At 57.5% G+C, this 22,358-nt stretch overlaps 1 protein-coding gene across 2 annotated transcripts in view; it reads left to right on the top strand.

Moving 5' to 3' along the window:
• The first annotated feature begins 4,163 nt into the window (after positions 1-4,163).
• The window catches only part of SUSD4 (sushi domain containing 4), an 85,212-nt gene continuing 67,017 nt past the window's right edge, over positions 4,164-22,358 (top strand). For both annotated transcript variants that reach the window (XM_078077821.1, XM_078077820.1), the window contains exons 1-2: positions 4,164-4,284; positions 4,694-4,879. In XM_078077821.1, the coding sequence (XP_077933947.1) occupies positions 4,729-4,879 (151 nt within the window). In that variant the 5' untranslated portion in view covers positions 4,164-4,284; positions 4,694-4,728. The remainder of the gene's footprint in view (positions 4,285-4,693; positions 4,880-22,358) is intronic.

The following is a 22,358-nucleotide window of genomic DNA, read 5'->3' as shown; positions in this document are numbered from 1 at the left end:
GGGCGCATCAGATGCTTTGAGAATTCTAGATCAGCGTTCAAGTGTGGCATCCCTGCAAAGCTAGGCTAATGTTCTAGCATGCTCTGAGCTCTTAAATGGGTTGTGCTTGGTTAGTTGGTTAGTTGTTTTCCTGGAGAGGCAGGATTCAGGAAACCCAGAGAGAAGCAGATCTATTGGCTCCAGGCTCTGGTTTTCAATGTCAGGGAGAGCTTGGTGGGGATGGTCCTCTTTCCTTCTCATAGTAATTAAGTAATTCAGAAAGACAAGTCCTGATTGCTCTACTATGTTCCCAGCCATGTGCTCAGCCACAGATGGACCAAACAGGTGAGCAGTGTTCTTGCCCTGAGAACTTGGGATCTAATCAGAGACGAGAGCGGGCAAGCCCCCGTCACAGTCTGCGCCCCGTGTAGCCGTGGGGGATGGATGGAAGATGGGTGTTGGGAAAGCGGTGACCGTCTGGTGTTCTGTTTGGGAGGTGCTTGGTGGAGGTGAGAGCCCCAGGGCTCTGAGAGGACGCAGGAGGGAGGCAGAAGGGACCACAGGGCGCAGAGTGGTGGGTGGGTGGGTTGGCCCAATGCTGGACAGCAGCTCTTGCACCCTTTCCTGTTGAAGACCCCCGCTCACAGACCTCCTGTGGCTTCTGTTCCCACTCTGAATAAAAGCTGGATCACAGTCAAGGCCTCAGAGGCCGCCTTGGCCAGGAGACTTCTCCGACCTCGGTCCCCTGGTCTCCCCATCACCCACCCCCTCCAGCACCCCTGATGTTCCTCCTGTTTCCTGCATGTGTCTCTTCTGCCTGGACATGCTTTCCCCTCAGAAAACTGTATGGCTCTCTCCTTTACCTCCTCCAGGTCTTTCCTAGAGGAAAGTACCCCCTCCCCTCCGTGAGGGACCCACTTCTTTCCTCACACAGACCACGGGTGGGACTGGAAGCTCCCCCTGACCACCCCAGGCCCCGCTCCTCTTTTTTCTGGTCACCTGGTCGCCCAGTAAAGAACATTCCCAGCTTCCCTTGCAACCAGGTAGCGTTCCCGCGAGTGATTTCTGTAACTTCTCCTCACTTGCCTGAAAGGAAATGCTTGCCTTAGGTTTCTCTTCTTGACCACCTTCCCTCAGGCTGGACCCTGGACATGCCAGTGACCCGGCTTCAGCTATATGCACAAAGACATTATCTTAGGGGAGGGCAGAGCAATGATGCAGAAGGCATCCAGGTGCCTGAGTGACTCTGGAGCAGAGATGCCGAGAGAGAGGAGTAACCTCCTAAGTTACCATGGACGGGATCTCTCTGTTATGACGACTCAGCCTGTACTTGACCTCCACCTCTCCTCCACCGATTCCCTGATTCATTATTTATATTTATTATATATCTATCGTATTATATATTTCTCATTCTACCCAGCACCTAACAGCACCTAACAGACCCAGTGCTTTTCTTCGTCCGCTTAGCGTGTCTTTCTTCACTGGAATGTAAGTTCTCAAAGGGCGGAGATGTTCTGTGTCTGTGTTCACTCTCACATTCCCAGCGCCTAGTACAGTGCCTCATTCACAGCTGGTGCTCAAGTAATACATCCTGAGTGAAATACTATTGGCCACTGAAAGAGAAATCCTAGTTCCCCCCCGCCCCAAAAGAGATTTAGTACATTTTGAAAAATACTTGTAGGTGGGCAGGGAGAGGCTGGGGGATGGAAGGGAAAAGTGAGGGAAAACAGCAAGGAATTTCATGGGTGGAGGGGTGGAGGGTGGACGGCAGGGCTGGAGCCCGAGGGGGGCCTTTGATCTCCTGGTTTCGGAGGAGACTCCGAGGCTTTGTGGCATTGGTTTTGGAGAAGACGTCTGTATGAGAGAAGAAGGGAGACTAAAGAAGTTGTTTTCCCACTTAGCAGCGAGTCAGTGATGCTCTTGCCTGCACCCTATTCTCTTCCTCTTCCTGAGAAGAGTACATATTATAATATATTCAGGACAATTCGTTTGGTAGAACCCTTGAGGTGAAAGATAGGAGCACGGTGTTTGTCAGAGGCCTTCCCTGGCTCCGTGCTCTTGAATCAATGGATCATCCTCCTTCTCCTTCATCATCCTCATTTGTAGGACTTCTCATCTTTGTCATGAGACGTTATGGGCTGAATTGTGTCCCCTCAAAATCGATATGTTGAAGCCCTAGCCCTTAGTACCTCAGAATGTGGTTACATTTGGAGAGAGGACCTTTAACGAGACAATCACCTTCAAATGGGGTCGTCAGGGTGGTGTCCCTATAAGAAGACGTGGAGGGGGACACCCAGGGTGCACACACAGAGGGACCACTGGAGGACACAGGGAGAAGGTGGCCATCCTCACGCTGGGGAGAGAGGACTCAGAAGAAACCAAACCTGCCAACACCTTGATCTTGAGCGTCCAGGCTCCAAAACTGAGAAAATAGACCCATCTTGTGCACGCCCCTGCACGTGGTATGTGGTTAGGGCTGCCTTAGCCGACTAACACGATGTACGGTAGAAAACTCACAAATTGGTGTGTTGTGGCGGCCACCCTAATGTTTGTCTTCTTAAGTTGCATGAATAGAAGCAAATTATTCAGAATAACTTGTCAGTCCCGTCATGTGCTGGTCAGAAACAAGCTTTGCTGGGGAGGCTTTTCTAAGAGCATTGCTGGCAAATATAACGGGCTTCTGCAAGAAGTATTCCATGAGGCTGAATGACAGCTTATTAGAAATGTCAGGGGACTCCAGCATAGACCCTGTGTTTGGACCAAAAAAACATGCGTGTTCCTTTGAATCCTGATAGTCTCTGTACAAATGGATTGCACTCTGGCTGGAGAACAGAGTTCAGTAGTACATAGATCTCCTAAAACATGTGCACGGTCAAATATTTTTCAGCTTTGTTGATTTGATGGCTAATAGAAAAGCTTTAGAAAATTTACTGAGAAAAAAATGAAATAAGTATTCAAAAGGCAGAGGTCGGTTATAGGACCTCGGAAGTGTGGAAGGGTGCCCAACTCAGATTCCGAACCCCCCACGCCCAGTACGAGGTTAGCAAGAATGAGCTTGTGCCAGTCAAACCTACTGTGTGCAAAGCTTCCATCTCAATTTGAGAAATCATAAACAAATACAAACACCGAGCTTGACTTATCTACTAAAAGTTAACCTTTTCTGAAAGAATTTGTTAAAATTACTCCCAGTAAAAAGACGGCACAGTAAACTATAATTTCCCAACGACCATCAGTACTTGAGGTTTTGAGAAAGTCGATAGAAGCAAGGGATGATTTGGTGGTGGTATCAGAAACACGGTTTGCTGCGGAATAATGGGGTGCCACTGGTTGTGAAGTGCCGTCTGCCCGCACCACCTCCTTAGTCCACCCCTCAACTAGAAGGCGGCCAGCCTCTGGCGGGGTAGCGGGGGCGGCGGGTGTCAGAGAACTGCATGGGGGGAAGCGGGCCGCACCGCTGCGGGTGCCGGGCTGCGCTCCGGGACGCGCGCGCGGAGGCGCACCCTCCCCCCTGAGGACTGGGAGCAAACACCCCGACCCCCTTGGGTTGCGACCTCTCCAGAGGCCTCCCTTCTCCGGGTACCCAGCCTTCTGCAGCTGCACGGGCCGCGCCCCCCCCCCCAGTTTCCCCGCGGGACAGCGGCCCCGGGCGCAGACAGCGGAGACGCCCGGAGGGGCCGGGGCGCCTCCAAGGCTAGGGCCTCGGCTCGGCGCCCCCGCGGATCCCGAAGGGCAAATGCCGGGGTGCGCGGGGAGGGGGAGAGTCTCAGCCGCCTCGGTCGCCACGCGGGCCCTAAGGGGACACGCGGAGCCTTGGCGGGGACCGAGGGCGGACGTGTCGCGGTCCCTCCGCGGGGGTGGGAGACGCCCGGCCGCGCAGGCGGGCCCGGAGCCCCAGGCCGGACTCGGTCCCGCGCCGCGCGTCGGGGGCGGCACAGGCCGCGGGGTTGGCAGGTGCAGGCGCGCGGGCTTCCCATTGGTCACGGCGCCGCGGCGGCCCCGCCCCCTCGCGCGCCGGCCCGGGCAACAGGGCGCGTACCCGTGCGCGCCCCTGCGCTCCGCGCGCCCCCGCCCGCGCCGCCGGGCTCGCGAGCTCAGGTGGCGGGCGCGCGGCCGGGCCGGCGTCCCCACCCCCCGCGCCCGAGCGCCCCGGGAGCCGGAGGGGGGGGCGCGGGCGGGGGGCGGGCGCCGCCGAGGCTTCCGTCTGGCTCGCGCGGCGGCGGCGGCAGAGGTCGCGCACAGATGCGGGTTGGAGCGGCGCGGGGAGGCGGCGGAGGCGGGAAGGCGGCTGCCCGAGGAGCCCCGCAGGTAAGCGCGGGAGCCCGCGGGCCGGGGAGGGGCCGCGGCGCCGGGACCCCCGCGACCCCGGGGCAGGACCCGGGGCGAGGAGGGTCGCGCGGGGACCCGCTGCCGCGCCGCGAGATGCCCAAGAGTCACACGCATAGGCCGGGGGAAAAGTGCTGGTCCTGCAGGAGACGCGGGGAGGCTGAGGACTTGGCGGCCGCGGTCCCCGCGCGACCCCGGCCCGGCCGCCCCTCCCCCGCCGTCCGCCCGCGCGGCGCCCCGCGGCGCTGCTTCCCGCTGCGCGCGCCGGGGTGGGGGGTGCGGGGTGATGCTGGAGGGGGGTTGGGGGGGTTTCCCGCAGGGAGGGGGGCGGAGGAGGGGCGGCCCCGCGGCTCCGCGGCCCGGGCACCGCCGCGTCCGCTCCCGGTTGCAGGCGCCCGCGAGCCGGATGCAGTGCGTGGACGAAAGATGCATCATGGAATGAATCCGAGCCCGGGGGACGGATTTCTGCAGCAGCAGCAACCCCCGCCGCCGCAGCCGCCGCCCCCCCGCAGGCTGCTGGCCGCCGTCCTGGGGATCCAGCTGGCGCTGTGCTTCGGCCCCGCACAGCTCACGGGTGGTGAGTGACCGCAGGGCCCGCGCCGCGGGGGAGGGCGCGGGTCTGAGCCCACCCTCCGCCGGGACCCCCGGAAGTCCCCCTATGCCTGGGTGCGGCGCGCCCGGGGCGCACACACCGCCGCATAGTGCCTGGAGCTGCCCAGCGGCCGCGCAACCTGGCTCCTCCGAAGGGGGCACAGTGAGCCGGCCCATTCGTCTCACTTGGGCCACCGGAGAGCCAGAGACGGGGAGAGGGCGTTTCTGTGCTGAGCGCGCGTTTGGGGGCCTTGCGCCGCGTCGGTGCCCTCAGCGGAGAGAGGCCAGGTGTCAGGTGTCAGACAGAGGCCGGGGCAAGTTGCCAGGAACCCCCCCCTCCCCTTGTGAGTGTGGAAGGTCTGAGGACCCGGCCAGGCTGGCGGAGGGACTGTCTGTCGGGAAGTTAACTTTCTCGTTTCTTGGGAGGTGGTGAGTTCCCGCACCCCTGCGTGTGTGTGGGGGGGCGCAGAGGGGTCCCAGCAGGGGGGCGGGGGCGCGGAGGGGTTCCTGCAGGGGGGCGGGGGCGCGGAGGGGTTCCCGCGGGGGGGGCGGGGGCGCGGAGGGGTCCCCTCAGGGGCGCTTCTGGAGGATGGCTTCGCTTCTCCGTGTCTGATTTACAGGAGAATACAGTCAAGGGCGTGTGTGAGGGGGAAGCTGGCTGAAATAAAATTGATAGCCTTGGTCCCCACCAGGGGCTGAGCCTCCCTATGTTGGCTTCTGGGGGAGGGGGCTCTGTGGGCCGCGGGCCGCAGTGGAGGAGGACGGATGGAGTCCCCGGGAACATTTGGGAGCGCACTGGTGTCCGTTCCCGATTTCTGGGAGAGCTTGCTCATGTGGACCTGGGAAAGGGCAGACTCACGTTTCCAAGCTGAACTACTGTTCATATATAAATAAATGATAATTGGAGGAAAAGCAGATATCGATTGCTATCAATAAACTATTTCCTGTTTAAAATATTGCTGTTTCAGAGAGTGAAGGTGAACAAGGAGAGACATGAGTGGCAAACTGGTAAACGTGGGGGAGGAAAAGCAGAGCAATCCAGAACTCGGGCGTTGTGCGGAGAGATCTGGATGTCCGGAGCATAAGGGAGCTTTCTGGGTGTGCACGTCTCAAAATTAATGAGAGGACACTTGCTTCGCTTTAGGGACCCGGTTTTGGCTTTATTTGGTTTTCTAACAAGGAGTGACTTTTTGGGCGTTCGTAGTTCTAGAGAAACGTCTCTGAGGTGGGTGTCCTCTTCCCAGAGGTCGAGGTCAAATGGGAGGCTAGGCCAGCGGCTGTGCGGCTTGCGGGACTCTAGTTGGAGCCTCTGTGCTGCTCCGAATTAGCTCTGCTTCTCGGGTGTGTGGGCACAGGTGGGCAGGAAAGCACGAGTGGGGGTGGGCCTCTCCCTTCCTTCTTCACTTCCCCTGGTTCTAGCTTTGATCCCTCCAACACGGTCCATGCCACCCTTCCATCCCTTGGTCCATTTCTCCCATGTAGATGACGGATTGTCAGGGTTCATCTGCGTGGCTCTTGACCAGTTTTACTGGACGTGTGAGCTTCTCAAACTGGGCTGTGTTCCTGGGTCTGCTGTTCATGTTCACAGAGATTCTCCTGAAAGATCTCAGAGCTCGGTGTACCGCCTGGCCCCCTCGGGCTCACGTTAGTCCTTTATCCCCCTCTTCGAAGGAAGAAGACATCAGGCACCAGCATCCAGGCCGAAGAAGAAGCAGGGAGGAAGGGGTTGCCTGTCAGCCCTCAGTTCAGAGCTGTTCCTTCTCAGGCACTCACACGCCGCAGAAAGGCTAGGACCACCTCTGTTTCATATTGAACTCCTTCAGGCTGCGAGGGTGACTCCTGGGAGAGTATTTATCATTTCACGATTCCTCTGTGGATAAACAGCGTGGGTGGAGAGGGTGGTGGGGGTGTTCTGTGGAGTACACTATACAGAGACTTCTTTCTCAGGGCAGAAACTCACGTGGAGGCTCCTGGATGGTAATAAAAGCAAATCCCTTAATTCTAGACCTGTGCTGCTAAGACTTTGACGTGCATTCTGTCACCTGGTATCTTACTGAAAGGCAGGTTCTGGTTCAGTTGGTTTGGGGTCCGGGGGGGGGGCAGAAGATTCCACATTTCCGACAAGCTCCCAGGTGATGTGTGGCTAATGGTTCAAGACTACTCTGATGAGCGGTGCTTTAGACTGAGGCATCCTTAAACATGTTGTTTCTGACCCTAGAATCACTCCCGGTTACCAAATGCAAGGGCCTGGGCGGGGGTGGGGGGAAGCAGAGGCCTCCTAATCTTCCCGGGAGGCACAGAGCTGAAAACCAGCCCTCCCAGAGTGCTTTCCTTTTTTTTTTTTTTTCGTTCATAAAAAAGATGCATGTTTAATAGATACTATTTTAAATTGTGGATTTTCATTTTTGATTGCTTTCACTGGAAAAAGAAACAGCACAATAGTAAGATATTACAGTCTGAGCTAGGAGGAAAAAACAGGTGTCCAATGCGCGTATTACAGAAAAAGCCCAAGCTAGAAAGGGAGAAATTAAGAAGACGATCAGACGAAGAGGGTAAAGAACTCTATCAAAAAGGAGATGCTTTGTCCTCAAAAGGCAGACTCACTTCAATTCTGCAAGTCCTAGGAGAGAATCTGTGAGCCTGAGTTTGCTTGAGGTGACTTTTGGGTGGCTCTTTCCAGGTTGTCTTTTGTAGGTTAGGGAAGAGGGCCCTCATCTGGGGCCACTAAGACCAAATACCCTTAGAGGACTAACAGCAGGCTTACAGGGGGACACAGGACCCGCCGTCCCCAGGGACTGCATGGAGGGTGGTTTCAGCTGCTTCTCTCCCTCCAGAGACCTGCAGGGTGTTTACCTGCAGGGATGAGGGCTCAGAGTTTGCTCTGTAAGTCCGTCCCTGAAGGCAGATTCATTAGCACATCCCTGTGTTGTGAGGAATGTAGGCCAGGCTCTGTGACTCCATAGCTTTGGGGCCTTGGACTTCGGAAGCCTAGCGTCCTCACCTGTAAACCGGGGATGGTGCTGCCTTACTTCAGGGGTTGGTGTGTGGACGGAAACCGTGTAGGTACGCATAAGTGCAGGGGATGGCGCCGGAAGCTTCCAGGCCTTTGCTTTATTCATTCAGGAAATACTGAGTGCCCGACCATACCCTGTGCCAAGCACTGTTGTGTACAATGTTCTTTTACCTAGAACAACCCTCTCTTACTCCCTATTTTTTTGCCCAATGAACAAGTTTCACTTCAAAACAACTTCAAGTGCCATAATCTCTTTCATATTTCCCTGGTCACTGGGCTGTCCCTTCACCTGGGCTCTCATTGCGCTAAGTGTAACCCTCCCTCATGGGTCAGTCTCACCCGCTGGACGGTAAGCCCACTGAAGGCAAGAAGCCGGGCTTTATTCACCTCTGTGTTTCAGGTGCTCAGCACAGCATGTGACACACAGGAGATGCTCGGCTGATGTTGATTGACAACGGAAAGGAGTCCCAAATTACTGTCACACTGTTTAGAAAATAATGACCATGGGTGGTCACAAATGTGCCAGTTTCATGGCTATTGAGGCCACGTCCGTTTGGAGGTGGTCTCGGAGGTTGGAGGAGAAATCAGGAAAGGTGCTAGAGCAGAGGTGACCCTTAGGCTGAGGTCTGAGGGAGGGATGGTTGGAGTCCTGCAAAGGGAGAGACACCTTGTGCAAAAGTGTGGGGGCGGTCATGTGCTTGCCTGTTCAGGGAGAGTCAGGCTGATCTAGAACAGCACACCTGCGGGGAGCCAGGAGAGCGGGGAGGATCTAGAACAGCAGACCTGCGGGGAGCCAGGAGAGCGGGGAGGATCTAGAACAGCAGACCTGCGGGGAGCCAGGAGAGCGGGGCTGATCTAGAACAGCAGACCTGCGGGGAGCCAGGAGAGCGGGGCTGATCTAGAACAGCAGACTCAAGGGGAGCCAGGATGGTCAGGCTGATCTAGAACAGCACACCATTGGGGAGCCAGGCGAGCAGGGCTGATCTAGAACAGCATACCCATGGGGAGCCAGGAGGGTCAGGTTGATCCAGAACAGCACACCCACGGGGAGCCAGGAAAGCAGGGCTGATCTAGAACAGCAGACCCATGAGGAGGCAGGACAGTAAGGAGGACAAATAGGTTGGAACCCTATTGTAAAGAACCTTGGAAGCCGGTGAAGATTCTGAACATCGCACTGCAGGCCGTGAGCACTTGCCGAGGGGTTTAGGGCAGGTGCGTGATACCGTCTGAGCTCTGCTTGGTTTCCGTTTTCTGCTTGCAAATCTCCGACCTGCGCCCTCAACTCAGCTGCCCTCTCTGTGGGTCGGAGTTAGGGCACCCGTGCCGGAGAATGAGGCTCCTTGAGGTCTTGCTGAGGCCGTGGCACTGGGCGGTGTGCCTGCAGTGGGTGACACGTGCTTTGCCTGGCTCACTGATTCCACGATGCCGGCGTCTCGGTGGAGTCTCATCGAGAAGGTTTCTTACCTGGTAGAGTGGGAGCTTTCATCCAACTCGATGTCTAAAAGTCACGGTTTCAAAGTGCGCTTAATCTGCAAGCGAAAGTCCCAACTTCTCAAGCTACAAAGTATGTGTCTTCAGCAAAAGGCTACCTTAATACATGTGAGCAGCATGGAAACTCTTTCGATTTATCCACGAGGTGGAATCTGAGAGCTTTTGGAGACACGAGAAGGGTTTCCTACAACAAGCAGCAAGTCTCTGCTCTCAGAGGCCTGAGGGGAGTCTGTTGGTCTCTAATTCCTGTGGGTAACGAGTGTAGGTGAAGATCTCTCTCCAGTAAATATTGATTGGACACGCGAAGAAAAGCACCCACAGTCTCTGCTCCTGGCGTCGGAGGCATATTTCAGAAGCTTCCAAAAGGCCAGGAGACTAGCCCTTAGCCGGGAAGCTCTGCTGCAGCACGAGGGGCTGCGTTCTTCAGAGTTGCCCGGTGAAGTTCAGTCTCTGCCGCTAAGTAGCTACGTGGCTTTGGGCAGGTGCGCACCTTCTCCTCGGCTCAGTCCTTCCCACATCGCTGACACTCTTTGATTCTGTGATTACTGGAATGTGACGGGCTCCGACCTCTCCCTAAAGCCGATTCTCTGGCTCACATCTATGCCCTGGTCTTTGCGAGTGTCTGTTGTGTGCCCTGGGGATACAGAGCGAGGGGATGCCGTCCTGCTCCCAGGGAAACCGACAAGTAAGGGCTGGTTTCTTCTCAGAAGCTCAGATGCAAAATGCTTGCATAAAATTATTTTTTTCACATATATTTTTAATTCACTGTGAAACTTAGTATTATTTGTTGTTAGTGATGAGAAATGTGATTTTCCCAGGCTACTTTTCTCTATCCTTGTCTTATTTTGCAAGTCCATTTGGTGCTTGACAATTGGAATAACTACACATAGCAGTGATACATCTAAATAGACCATTGGGATCCTTGTCTCTGAATTCAGGGAAAGAAGAGGCAGAAAAATAGTTTTTCTAATTTGTTTCTAGTCACATTTCACCAAAACCAACCACAGCAATTGGGACAGATACACCAGCTACATAATCTCATCTATCAGATAGGAGCATTCTATCAATTTACTGTTCCATTCTCACAAGAATGAGCTGTTCACCTGTTGCCAAGCACGGACGTTTGGAAACAGATGGGGCAGAGTTTGGGGCCGGCCACCATCCGAGCGATGGGTGGGCCTGCGAATCATGAGTAACCGTGCTATCGGCTGGGAACCTGAAGAGTGTTTGCTCCGAGTCAGGGCTGCGCCCAGCGATTACACGTATTAGCTCACTGGGTCCCCATGGCCCCTGACTGAGGCTGGCAGCTACTGACCCTTGTTTTACAGACAAGGAAACTGAGGCACAGAAGATCCAGCAGCTCGCTCAGGGTTGCCCAGCCGGTTACTGAGGCACGGCAACCCAGATTATGTTTAATACAAGCTTTTCCCGTGGGCGTGGAAATCCCTGTTGCTAGATGCTTTTTTTTTTTTTTTTTTTTTTTGTATTTCAAGGCGAGCATTGCTTTTTAAGCCAGAGTTACCAAACATTTAGGGCCTTTGGCCCTCCCCACCCTGATGTTAAGGGAATTCTTGTCTTGTAACCGAAAAGGGGAAAACATGCAAGCAAATCAACCACACGGAACCCCACCACCCAAGACAAAGTGAAGGCTGGAGTGCCCGAGCCTTGAGCTCTGAAGGGAGGAGGGGAAGCAGCTAGAAACTCGTGAAGCCCCGGGAGCAAGGAGGTGGGCTGAGGGGCCCGTGTTCTGTCTGGCTCAGCCTCGCTGAGGGGCACAGGGTGGGTACACGGAGTCCGGGATTCTGCAGGCGGCCATCCCCCGGCCCCACCTTCTGCTTGTAGCCTCCAGCTTCTGGCCCTCCTCCCGAGGCCCTGCTCCCTGTGATTTGGCCGAGCGCCAGTGATAGCTTCTGTTACTATGTGATTACTGTGTTGTTTGCAGGTGTTTTCACGTGAACCTTATCCCTGCCTTTGATTTTCCTGACAGCCTGGTAAGATGAGGAGATTTTTATTTTTTCTCTCCTCTTTCTTTTTTTTTTAATTTGAAGAAACATCTTCAGCGAGGTGGGTCCCCTAAGGTGTCAGAAGAGTCAGACAAAGCGGGTTAGGGGCCAGGCGGGGGGGTCATGCTCTGTGTCCTGCGGGCCCGGCCGGGACACCTGTCTCCCCAGCTGTGTGATGCACATGATACCGTGGTTAGTATATATCAAAGCGAAAAAGGACAGTTGTGCCCCAGGCTCCTACGTGGGAGTAGGCGCTCCCTCCAGAAGGCTAACTCTGAGGTAAGAATAGGGTTTGGTAGCTGATGAATCTGAGACTGCTGGTCGCTGTCCAGGAAGACATGTCTGATGGTCCGAGCTCAAGACACTAAGTTTTAGGGAAGGATTTGGTCCAACATTTCTTCTGCTTTGAGGAAAAGATTGCTGTACTACCGGAAGCAGAAGGAATTATCCACAAACAAACCAATAATTGAGTTGCTCACAAAGTGGAATTAAGAGTGTTTTAAAATGGCTTCTTAATTGAGAGTATTGTGGTTGCTTTATTAACCTTCAACGAGGTAAACTGGGAACATCAGAGAAGTAAAACAAAATAATTCCTGATGTTATTTGGAAATGACAGCGCACTTGGGAGTACCCTTGCGGGTGAGCTTCCGTGACTGCACTCTGGAGGGAAGGCCCCGAGGGTCCCGGGAGGGGCTGTGGGCAGACCACACGTGCGCCTGCCACGCGCAGGCCCAGGCTCTGGGAATGGATTTTTATTCTTAGAAGGGAGGGGGCTGCAGAGCCCGTAAACTTGATCAATGATCATTCATCGTTATCCCAATAAATTGAGCTTTTCAAGAGGGAGGATGAGTAAGGTTTTTTTGGAAATGAAGGTTTGACCTTGTTATCTGATGTTTCTCTTTGAAATTGGTGACTTTTATGTCCTGGAATTACCAGTGTGGGAGTCGAGCTGAGCGGGGAGGGTCACTCAGGCACTATATTCCTTTTCCTCAGAGTAACAAAACACAGACAGATCTTATTTTCTTTGGTCTGACTGCATTTGTGAAAGAGGTACATGACCGCATTGGTGAGCCAGGAACAGGAAGGTTCTCTGCGGAAAGAAAGAGAATCCAATCTTACAGTGGATCCTTTCACATCTGTACATGTGCGTTGTTGGGATGCACCTGGCTGGTTTCCACATTCAGTTCCTTGTATGTGGAGGATCCCTCGGACTTCCCTAATCCCTCAAACTCAGAAGATGCTGATTCTGTCCTAGGGAGAAACAACCTTGTTTTGCAAGAATGTGATAGATTTCGGGGGTTAATCTCAGTCCTTTGATGAGCCCCCTGCCGTGACCTAACGCAGTTTCAGCTCAGACCCAAGGCCACGATGCATTTACCAGTTTCAATCGGGAGACGCGTGTGACAGCAGGTGCTCGATGGCTGCCTGGGGCCACCGCTGTGTTTAGGTCATGCTCGCCGTTCTTCTGTGGGACAACCCACTTCTGAATTACTGTGTGGACTTCAAAGCCTCGCTGGCCTTTCCCCTTTGGATGGTGATGGGGGACTTGGTTTGTTCCTGTCGCTTTTGCATTTACACCACTGTTTTGTGGATGAGAGGTGCTCGCTTGCTTGTCGTGATGACTGGTGGGTATGTGTTGATGTCTTGAGGCCAAGAGTTGATGTACACAAGGCCGGTGTTCCTGCCACGCCCACTAGCTAGCTACGGGATGGCCCCCTGATCGCTGCCTCAGTTTCATTATTAGGACCTGTGAAATGGGAATAATGGCGCTTCTGCCTCCCACGGTGCTGTGAGGATCAAGAGCGTTAACAGAAGTGTAAGTTTTGAGGGATCAAAACCATCGCCAACAGACCAGTAATGGAAGCTTGCTCTGTTCACTCTGCTGGGTTTACAGAGCCTCCTGTGGCCTGAGAAGGTGTAGCCTACCACACACACAGAACACTCAGTGGTGCTGGCCCGCGGCCCCGGCATCCCATGGAAGCACCGTCGCGACATGGTGTGGTGTGTCCACGGTGAAGCTTTATCACAGAGACCCTGGGGGCGTGGGAGGAGCAGGGAAGGCTCCCATGGACGGGGACGGTCCAGCTAAGTCTCGAGCAGTAAGACCGTTTTCCAGGCAGGGAAGGTGTTCAGAAGCTGAACCGCGGAACGAGGAGGGGCCTGTACTGAAGACAAGGAGTGGCTGGGGGCGCCTTCCCTGAGGGCAGGTAGATTGAGAAGAGATGGGGCGGGAAGGATGCTGGACAGGCAGGTGGGGCCTGCCCGCTAACTGCACTGATTAGGAGCTTCACGTCCTCTAGCGGCACCGCGAGCCTACAGCACGTGTCCTCCCGCTGTGACTTGATTGGGTCTTTGCTTTAGGAAGGGATTATGTAGCAAGGTGGGGGATGGAGGGGAGATGGAGAGATGTCCGCTCATTGTCTTTATTGTGTTCCTGCGGGTGACTCGGTGACCCGGGGGAGGACACAGCGGGAACAGAACAGAGCCCTGCCCTCCAGGACGTACTCCAGTGTGGCCAGTCAGGAAGCTCTCCACTGGCCCAAGAACGACCCCGGGAGGGCTCTGAGCGGAGGGGAACAGGTGCGCGCCAAAGACGGCTGGCCGCAGGGGGGGAGGGAAGGAGAGATGCCTGTGCGGTGACACGGGTGAGCCGCCGTTGGCCAGGAGGCTGGCGCCGCCTGCAGGACATTCCTTTGGGTGCCGTCTGCCCACCAGGAGCGGGGGAGAGAGACCCGCGCCCGAGTGGCAGGTTTGCGTGTCAGCCGCGTGGAGGGGGTTGGAGGGTGGAGGCAGCCCCCACACTCCCGTGTCAGGAGGAGGAGGAGGACCATCCGTGTCAGCAGTCATAGTACGACCACCACAGTGGGACTCGGCCGGCTGCTGGTGGCTCCTTCCGACTTGGGGCAGATTTACTCTTACGTCGTTATCTGAATGATGTTCAAGCACCTTGGAATCAGGATGTGTGCACCACCGGGCCGGAAAGCAGGGCAGGGCGCGCAGGGAGGGCAGCCCACCTGTGCACAGGTGTGGGGTTCCACTGCAGCAGAGCCTGGGCCAAGAGGGCAGAGCTAGAGGTTGGCAGGCCCTTCCTCCCTCCCTTCTGGGGACGTCATGCGGGGTGCGTGCGCGTGAGCGTGGTGGGGGTGGGGACTCCTCCCGGCTCCCGGGTGCTGTGTGCTCGGTGCAGGGGTGCATGAGTGGGCGCGTGATGATGGTGGCGGGGACGCTGTGTGCTCCGTGCAGGGGTGCGAGTGTGTGAGTGCCGTGGTGGGGTCCGGGACTCTGTGTGCTCGGTGCTGCAGGGGTGCATGTGCATGAACGTGGTGATGGGGGTGGGGACTCCTCCTGGCTCCTGGGTGCTGGGGTGCTGTGTGCTCCGTGCAGGGGTGCGAGTGTGTGAGTGCCGTGGTGGGGTCCGGGACTCTGTGTGCTCGGTGCTGCAGGGGTGCATGTGCATGAACGTGGTGGTGGGGGTGGGGACTCCTCCTGGCTCCTGGGTGCTGGGGTGCTGTGTGCCCCGTGCAGGGGTGCGTGTGTGTGAGCGCTGTGGTGGGGTCGGGGACTCTGTGTGCTCAGTGCTGCAGGGGTGCGTGAGTGTGGTGATGGGTGCTGGGGTGCTGTGCGCTCGGTGCTGCAGGGGTGCATGTGCGTGAGCGTGGTGATGGGGGCGGGGACTCCTCCGGGCTCCCGGGTGCTGGGGTGCTGTGTGCTCTGTGCAGGGGTGCGTGTGTGTGAGCATGGTAGTGGGGGCGGGGACTCTGTGTGCTTGGTGAAGGGGTGCGTATGTGTGAGCGCTGTGGTGGGGTCGGGGACTCTTGTGTGCTCAGTGCTGCAGGGGTGTGTGAGCGTGGTGATGGGTGCTGGGGGGCTGTGTGCTATGTGCAGGGGTGCATGTGCGTGAGCGTGGTGATGGGGGCGGGGACTCCTCCCGGCTCCCGGGTGCTGGGGTGCTGTGTGCTCCGTGCAGGGGTGCGTGTGTGTGAGCATGGTAGTGGGGGCGGGGACTCTGTGTGCTTGGTGTAGGGGTGCGTGTGCGTGAGCGTGGTGATGGGGGCGGGGACTCCTCATGGCTCCCCAATGCTGGGGCACTGTGTGCTCAGTGCTGCAGGGGTGTGTGAGCGTGGTGATGGGTGCTGGGGGGCTGTGTGCTCCGTGCAGGGGTGCGTGTGAGTGAGCGCGGTGGTGGGGGCGAGGGCTCCTCCCGGCTCCCGGGTGCTGGGGCGCCGTGTGCTCGGTCCTTTGGCAGCCCTAGCCTGCAGTCCTTCAAAGAGTCTTCCTGGGCTGCCGGTTAATCTTCAGAGGAGCGACCCCTCTGTCACCCCCACCCCCTGTGACCAGCGCTGTCACCTCTGAGGCAAGTCCCTTGACCTCGCCAGGCTTTGGTTTCTTCCTGAGTGATCAGGGCGGTGGGCTGTTCCTCTGCACTTCTCGGGGGCGGGTTGTGCTCGTGGAGGAGGCAGGTCAGGGGACAGATGTTTTATAAACACAAGACAGCGGTGATGGTGACGATTGTCGTCCTGGAAGGAGATGTCTCTGCACGGCGCCCAGGGCGCGTCAGGGCACGGTGTGGACGTGCCCTCCGCGTGTGGGGCAGTGCCCTCCGCGTGTGGGGCCTGCCCCTGTGAGAGCTCAGGCAGCAGCCAGGGTGCTGCTGCTCAGTCCCTGCGGCGGGTGGGCCAGGTGAGTAGGCCTGTCTGCAGATGGAGAAGGTCCTCGTGTGGGCGGGAGGGACACACCTGCAGCCGTGCCTGAGCCTGGGCCATTTTCGGGCTTGCAGAAGCCTCGGGGAAGAGAATTTTCACACGTGGGGGGCAGTGATTCACCCTAGTGCTCAGGGTCTGCAGCTGGGGAGGGGCTCCTCCACGTGTCTCTTTCTGCCTCCCCCATCCTGTGCACCACCTCGGCTGCTGGAGGCGCTGGGCCAATGGGACCCTGGGGGGCCGGGGGAGCTGCGTTTCGGTCCAGGAATCACCGAGTGCTTTGTCCACGTGGTCTGTTCCCTGAGAACTACTTTGTAGCTTTGCACACGGCTGCTGCCTTGGGGCGTCTCTGGGCTGGAGGCTCGGGGTTCCCTGCTCTTAGCAGGAACGCCCGGGGATCCTCTGTCTGCCTTCCAGCCTCCGGGCCCCTCAGGAAAGCAGCCACCCGTGGGCTGGCCTGTCTTCAGGGATGTGCAAGGCCAGGGTCTGTCCTGGGGAAGGGCTCCCCAGGTGCAGCCTGATCAGCGTGCTTTGCCTCGGGAAGGGGGTCCTGCGAGGAGGCTCTGGGGTCGCGGGGCCTTTATGCTGTGGAGAGCAGCTTCATCTACATGGTAATGAGCGCACAGACCCTCCGCCCTTTGGGGGCTCCCTGACACACAGTGTCTGAACGTGGGGGCGACCCTGCCCTGCCTCTGCGGCCTGGGCGGAGAAGAGCAGCCGGGCTCCAGGGCAGGTCCCCAGACAGTTTGTCAGCGGAGGTGGGGAGAATTCCTCCTCCAGCCTTCCCCGCCTTCCCTCCGGGCAGGTGGTCACCGGGGCCCCGCCTCCCCTCTCCTCGGCTGCGTGCTCACCTCCTAACATGCCTCAACCTTCTCTCGTACCTGCTGCGTCGATGACTTTGCTGAACTGGGTCATGTTCTCGATGACGTTGCACGTGGTAAGTTCTGCAGAAATGCACGAGATCCTGCCAGGCCTGTTTCTCCTCGGGCCTGCGACTTGCATTTACTCTGTGTTGTCAGTACTGTTCCTCGGTTGAGATCCACACGTCAAGAGCAAGGTGGTCACACGTTCATTCAGATTCATCTTTCCCGGAGAGAGATGATGCACTAGGCACGGCCCATTGACCAGGAAAACAAGGGTGGAGCAAAACCCAAATTAGGCCTGAATCCATTGTTCGCACCGTCCTAAGCTGCTGGCTCTTTCCTCGGGCTGGCCTGGACTGCCCTCCGTCCCTTGTCCAGCTGCCCAGGCTCCCCGTCCCTTCAGAGACAGCTTCCACTCCTTCCGTGACATCTCGGATGGCCCCTGGCTTCCCCTCTGTCTTCAGCACTCTGGGAGCGTGGGACTGCTGGACTGAGCCGGGGGCTGTGGAGGCGTTCTGGTCCAGGGGCCGAGCAAGCCACCCGGGCCCCCACGTGCTCTGCCCACGTGCACACCTGCTTTACAGTGTGCTTGCTCACCTCCCTCCGGCAGCTGGTGGCCTCCTTGCCCTGCAGAGGAGGAAGACGGAGCTCTGGGGTCCCGTGTGGCCCTGTACTATGGTCGCTGAGAGCATGGGGTCTGAAGGCAGATCCCTGGGACTGAGTCCCAGACCTGCTGCTCCCCTTGATCCATCTGCGCCTCAGTTTCCTTGTCTGCATGACGGGGATGATAATGCCCACGTCATGGGGGTGCTGGGAGGATGGAATCGGTGTCCACGTGGAGAGCACAGAGGACAGCTTCTAGCATCATTGTCTTTGTGGTGGTTATGTGTCTTGTCTTAACGCCAGGATCCCATCTGACTCTCTGCCCGACCGCACTCTGCGTGATCTAGATGCTGCATAACCCTATCTCCTGAGCAGTGTGTGCACCGGGACGGAGGGCAGCCCTGGCATCAGGCCTCTGCGGGGGACGGTCGCTTCCTCCTCCAGGGCGGGCTCCAGGCTTGCGCTCCTGATCTTTGGAAGCACAGATGGACGGAGCCCGGCCTGGCCCCGGGCTGGGTCAGTGGGTCAGTAGGCCCTGCAGCCGGTTCGGCAGCCAGGACCTGCGACTGTGGGATTAAGAGATACTGTGGAATAGAGGATTTTGTTACTTCTGATTGCTCCTTCCCTTTGGCTCTGGACGCCTGGGTCACTGGCAGGAAGGACACCGGCTTTGCTTTGAACCCTCGGCGAACGAGCGCAGCCCCGCAGGGCCCGAGTTTTTCCTCACGGTGGCCCGGTGGCCCGACGGGCTCAAGCAGGGCTTTGAGCTGCTATGGGTGAGAAAGTGAGGTGGTCTTGCCAGCCTCATCCCGCTCCCCTCGCATGGTTACTCCGTAGGAACTTATTAAGCACTTACTGTGTGCAAGCCCTGCTTTAGGAGCTCACACCAGAAATGGGAGCAAGGACCTGGTGTCACGTGTGGGCGCTGAGCAGTCTGCTCTGGCGGCCACGACAAGACACCGCAGACAGAAGTTCATGTTCTCGCAGTTCTGGAGGCTGGATGTTGGCGGTCAGGGGCACTGAGGCCTGTTCCTCGTGAGGCCGTCATCCTGGCATGCGGATGGCCGCCTTCTTCCTTCTTGCTGGGGCCCCATGAGGCCTTTCCTGCTGTGTGTGGTGCGTGGAGGGAGTGGGGGGGGCGGGGGGGCTCCCGGAATCTCGTCTCACGAGGACACCAGTCATAGTGGCTCAGGACTCCACCCTCATGACCTGTGTTAACCTCAGTCACCTCCTCCAGTCACTCGGGGGCTTCGGGCTTCGACATATGAATCTGGGGGGGACAGAAATCAGCCCTTAGCAGATACCCGAGGCCGACCAGTGTGAATTCTGATGAAAAGATACTGTGAGGACCCAGAGCTCTTATCCCAGCCAGGGGAGAGCAGGGAAGGCTTCCAGGAGGAGGTGATGCCAGAGCTGAGTTCTGAAGGAAGAGTGGTGTGTGTGTGCGTGCGCATGTGAGATGGGGGTGTTGACAACCTGCTGTTTCCCTATTCACATGTTTTCTTAAGTCATTCACCAAACTTTTCCTGAGATTTGCTCTGCACAGACCACGCAGACACTGATCTGGGGTCCAGGGATGATCTGGAAGCTCAAATGTGCAGCCTTTCCCAAATTACAGGCCATAATGTTTGCTCTAACCTAATCAGCCAACTGTAGACACTCCCGGTATTCGATTACAGCGGCTGGCCCCTAAAAAATCAATTGCAAGTGGGTCCCCAGGCCACCCAGTGGGCCACGTCTGGCTTAGGTCAGGTAAATATTGAATTACTACTTGAGCTGGCCTGCAGACAAGCGATGGGTTAATATCTACAGTAATAGGAGGTTAGCTCTGATTGCATTTTAAGTCGCTTCGAATATCTTTTCTGGGGCAGTTTCTTCTCTCCCAGTCAAACATTTCCTTTGTTCCTCCTCCTTCTCATGTTCTGAGTTGAAACACGCAGAGCGTCTGACTGATCTACATGTCCGGGTGTGCTTGTGGTGCCCGAGATCCTCGGGGGCCTTGTCCAGGCTGACGGGGCGGGCCGCGGCCGGGCCAGCTGAGGTCGGGCTCCCCGCGCCCACCCTGTCTGCTCACCGCCTCCTGGGAGCCCTCAGCCTCCGCCCGAGGCCCAGCTTCCAGAGGCGTGTGAACGCCTCACCCACCCCTGCGCGTGCGTGCAGACTCACATGTGTGTGCCACTCTGAGGAGGGTCTGTGGCTTTCTGCGGGTCCTCAGATGCATTCGTTACCCGAAAAGGGTCAAAAAGAATCCCAGGCTCAGAGCAAACTGCTCAGATTGGGCGTGTGGCTGAGCAGAGGGGGACACGTTGTCCGGGGGGTTGGGAAATTGTTTCTCCTACTTACGATTTCCTTGCTTTTGAAGTTTTGGACTTAAACCCTGGGCCGGGGCCAAGGTGTGCGGGGACGGCGGGTGGAGAGGCCGGCCCACCCGGACAGGTGCCGTTGGAGCTGCCCGGGGTTTAAGCCCTCGCCCGCCCTGGCAGTTGCACACCCTGCAATTTAGAAAGACTGCTGTCGCGCGGTTTCACTATAAATATTAAAAAAATAAGCAGGCCTGGAAGAGGGGGCGATCATTTACCGAGCGTTTTCTGAGCCGTTGTGATGTGCGGGGCGCCAGGCCAGGCGGGGTGGGAGTCAGAGATGAACGACAGGCAGGACCCCAAGCCTGCACTGTTCTAGAAAATCACATGTGGGAAATATTCATCTTTATTTTTTCCCCCTGAAAATGTGGGCAGAATGAGAAATATTCCAATAAACGGGCAAAAGCGATGCTTCTGTCTTAGTTATCTCTGTAATTCAGCACGTCGTTATGACATATGGAAGCATTATGGGCTTTGTAAGTGTGATTATGTGCTACTCTCATAAACGGATGGCTTCGTTGCATAGGAGAAACCGTGTTTTTGTCTTTGTGTTTTCCGCAATGAATATTAGAAACATAATAAACGTCCCTGTTGTTCGGATCCGTGGTCTACCCAGCGTGGGCCCTGGACCTTGGAGGGGGTGTTAGTTACTGGTGTGCAGGCGGCCCGGGGGTCGGGGCCCCCGATTTCCTCTCCCCAGGGCTCCCCGAGACGTCTCCCGCCCTCCTGCAGACAGCTGGGGGTCGTAACAGCGGTGCCCACCTCCCGGGGTTCTCTGGCTTAGATGAGATCGCACGTGGAAAAGCACTTACAGCAGCGTCTGGGCCAGAACGCGAGCTCGCCTGTGTGCCTCCCGTGCATCTCGTTCTCCTAGAATCCTCTTCAGCGCGCCTCGAGCGGGCGCTTCCCCTCGTGTGGTAGATTTCATGCGCTCACGAGGTGCTACGTACTCCTTGGATTGTCCTCGGACACATTCGTGGTTGCGGGGACGCTCAGATAAGCCGTGTCCGTTTCTGCGGACTTTACCATGTGACTGTTCTTCCCCCGTGGAGGATCCGTCGGCCCCGTGTCCTCATCTGTCCCTGCGCCGGCCCCTCCCTGGGGCCTGGGGGTCCAGCCCCCGGAGGCCTGGCCGAGCGGCATGGCAGTCCGCTGCCCACGGCCGGCATGGCGGGTCCCTTTCCGCAGGTATCGGGAACGTGGTTGGCGGCCCTACCGGTGTTTCCTGACACACGGGTGACGGGTCCCCAGGCCTGTGTGAGGAAACACTGGCTGCCGGTGAACACCGTACCGTGTGCACTGGTTCCCGAGCCCGACCTGCTCATGCCGAGGCTGGGGAGTAGGTGTCACGGGGAACCCCTCGTGCTGGGACCTCACGCTCACGAGCATAAGCCATGGGGTTCACACCCGGCCCAGAGCCTCCCGGGTAGGGACACTCAACCCCGGAGCCTTAGATGGATTTGCCAGCCGCCCTGCCTTCTCTTTCCGTGCACCCTGAACCCCAGCCCGAGGATGGTTAAGCCCAAAACCCCAGAGGAAGTAAATGATGACAGGAAGCATAATTTCCTAATCTCAAACACTGTTTCCTTCCCAAGAACTCATCCGGAGGCCCACGGCAAGCCCCTGGGGGACCCGGAAAGGAGCAGCGTGTTTGAGCCGCGCTTTAGGGCCTGTTCGCCCTTGGGTGTTGGGTGATGTCTGGGGACGCGGTGATTGTCGTGAGTGGGATTGGCATCCAGGGGGAGAGGCCGGGTGCTGCTGACACCAGGCCGTGCATACGGTGGACCCATATGGAGGCGCGCAGCCCAGCTCAGGCCTGGGCCCAAGGCTGGGAAGCGCTGCTCTGGGGACCAGCCCAGCTGTGGCAGATGCCAGTGGCCGAGCAGGTGTCCGGGCAGGAGCGGAGGGGATGGAAAGCCGGGAAGACGCCGTGAAGGGAAGGTGAGGGAGGCGCAGCAGTCGGGAGTTCTCGTGCGGGCGGCGGGGAGAAGCGTGGAGTCCGTACGTGGAATGGAGATGACAGGGAGAAGAGCCCGTTTTAGGAAGATGGTGAGTTTGGTCCTGAGACATCTGGGTTCGGACAGGTGGAATTGCCCCACAGGCCTAAGAGAATGAGGACGGAGGGCCTCCTCGGGGGTGTGAAGGCAGATTTAGAGTCTTCTTCTGGGAGGCAGTAATTGTGATCAGCGTTGTGGTCCAGAGAGAAGACTGTAGGCCGGGGGTCCACCAGGGGCTCCCCGGGCAGAGGCCCGGACCTGCCTCCGAATCGCAGCTGCACAGCCCATGACCTTGGGCACGTCCTGGAGCCTCCATGTGCCTCAGTCTCCTCACAGTGCCCTGGGGGCGTCCGGAGAGGTGGGTGGGGTGCCAGGGTGGTGCAGGGGGCTGGGGAGGGCTGGCCGGCCGTGTGGAACCCCGCAGGGGTGGAGGGA

Source organism: Halichoerus grypus, chromosome 7 (assembly GCF_964656455.1).
Source record: "Halichoerus grypus chromosome 7, mHalGry1.hap1.1, whole genome shotgun sequence".
In the NCBI taxonomy this organism is placed as follows: domain Eukaryota; kingdom Metazoa; phylum Chordata; class Mammalia; order Carnivora; family Phocidae; genus Halichoerus; species Halichoerus grypus.
The sequence above is the reverse complement of the archived record's forward strand: the minus strand, read 5'-3'. Positions and strand labels throughout refer to the sequence as shown.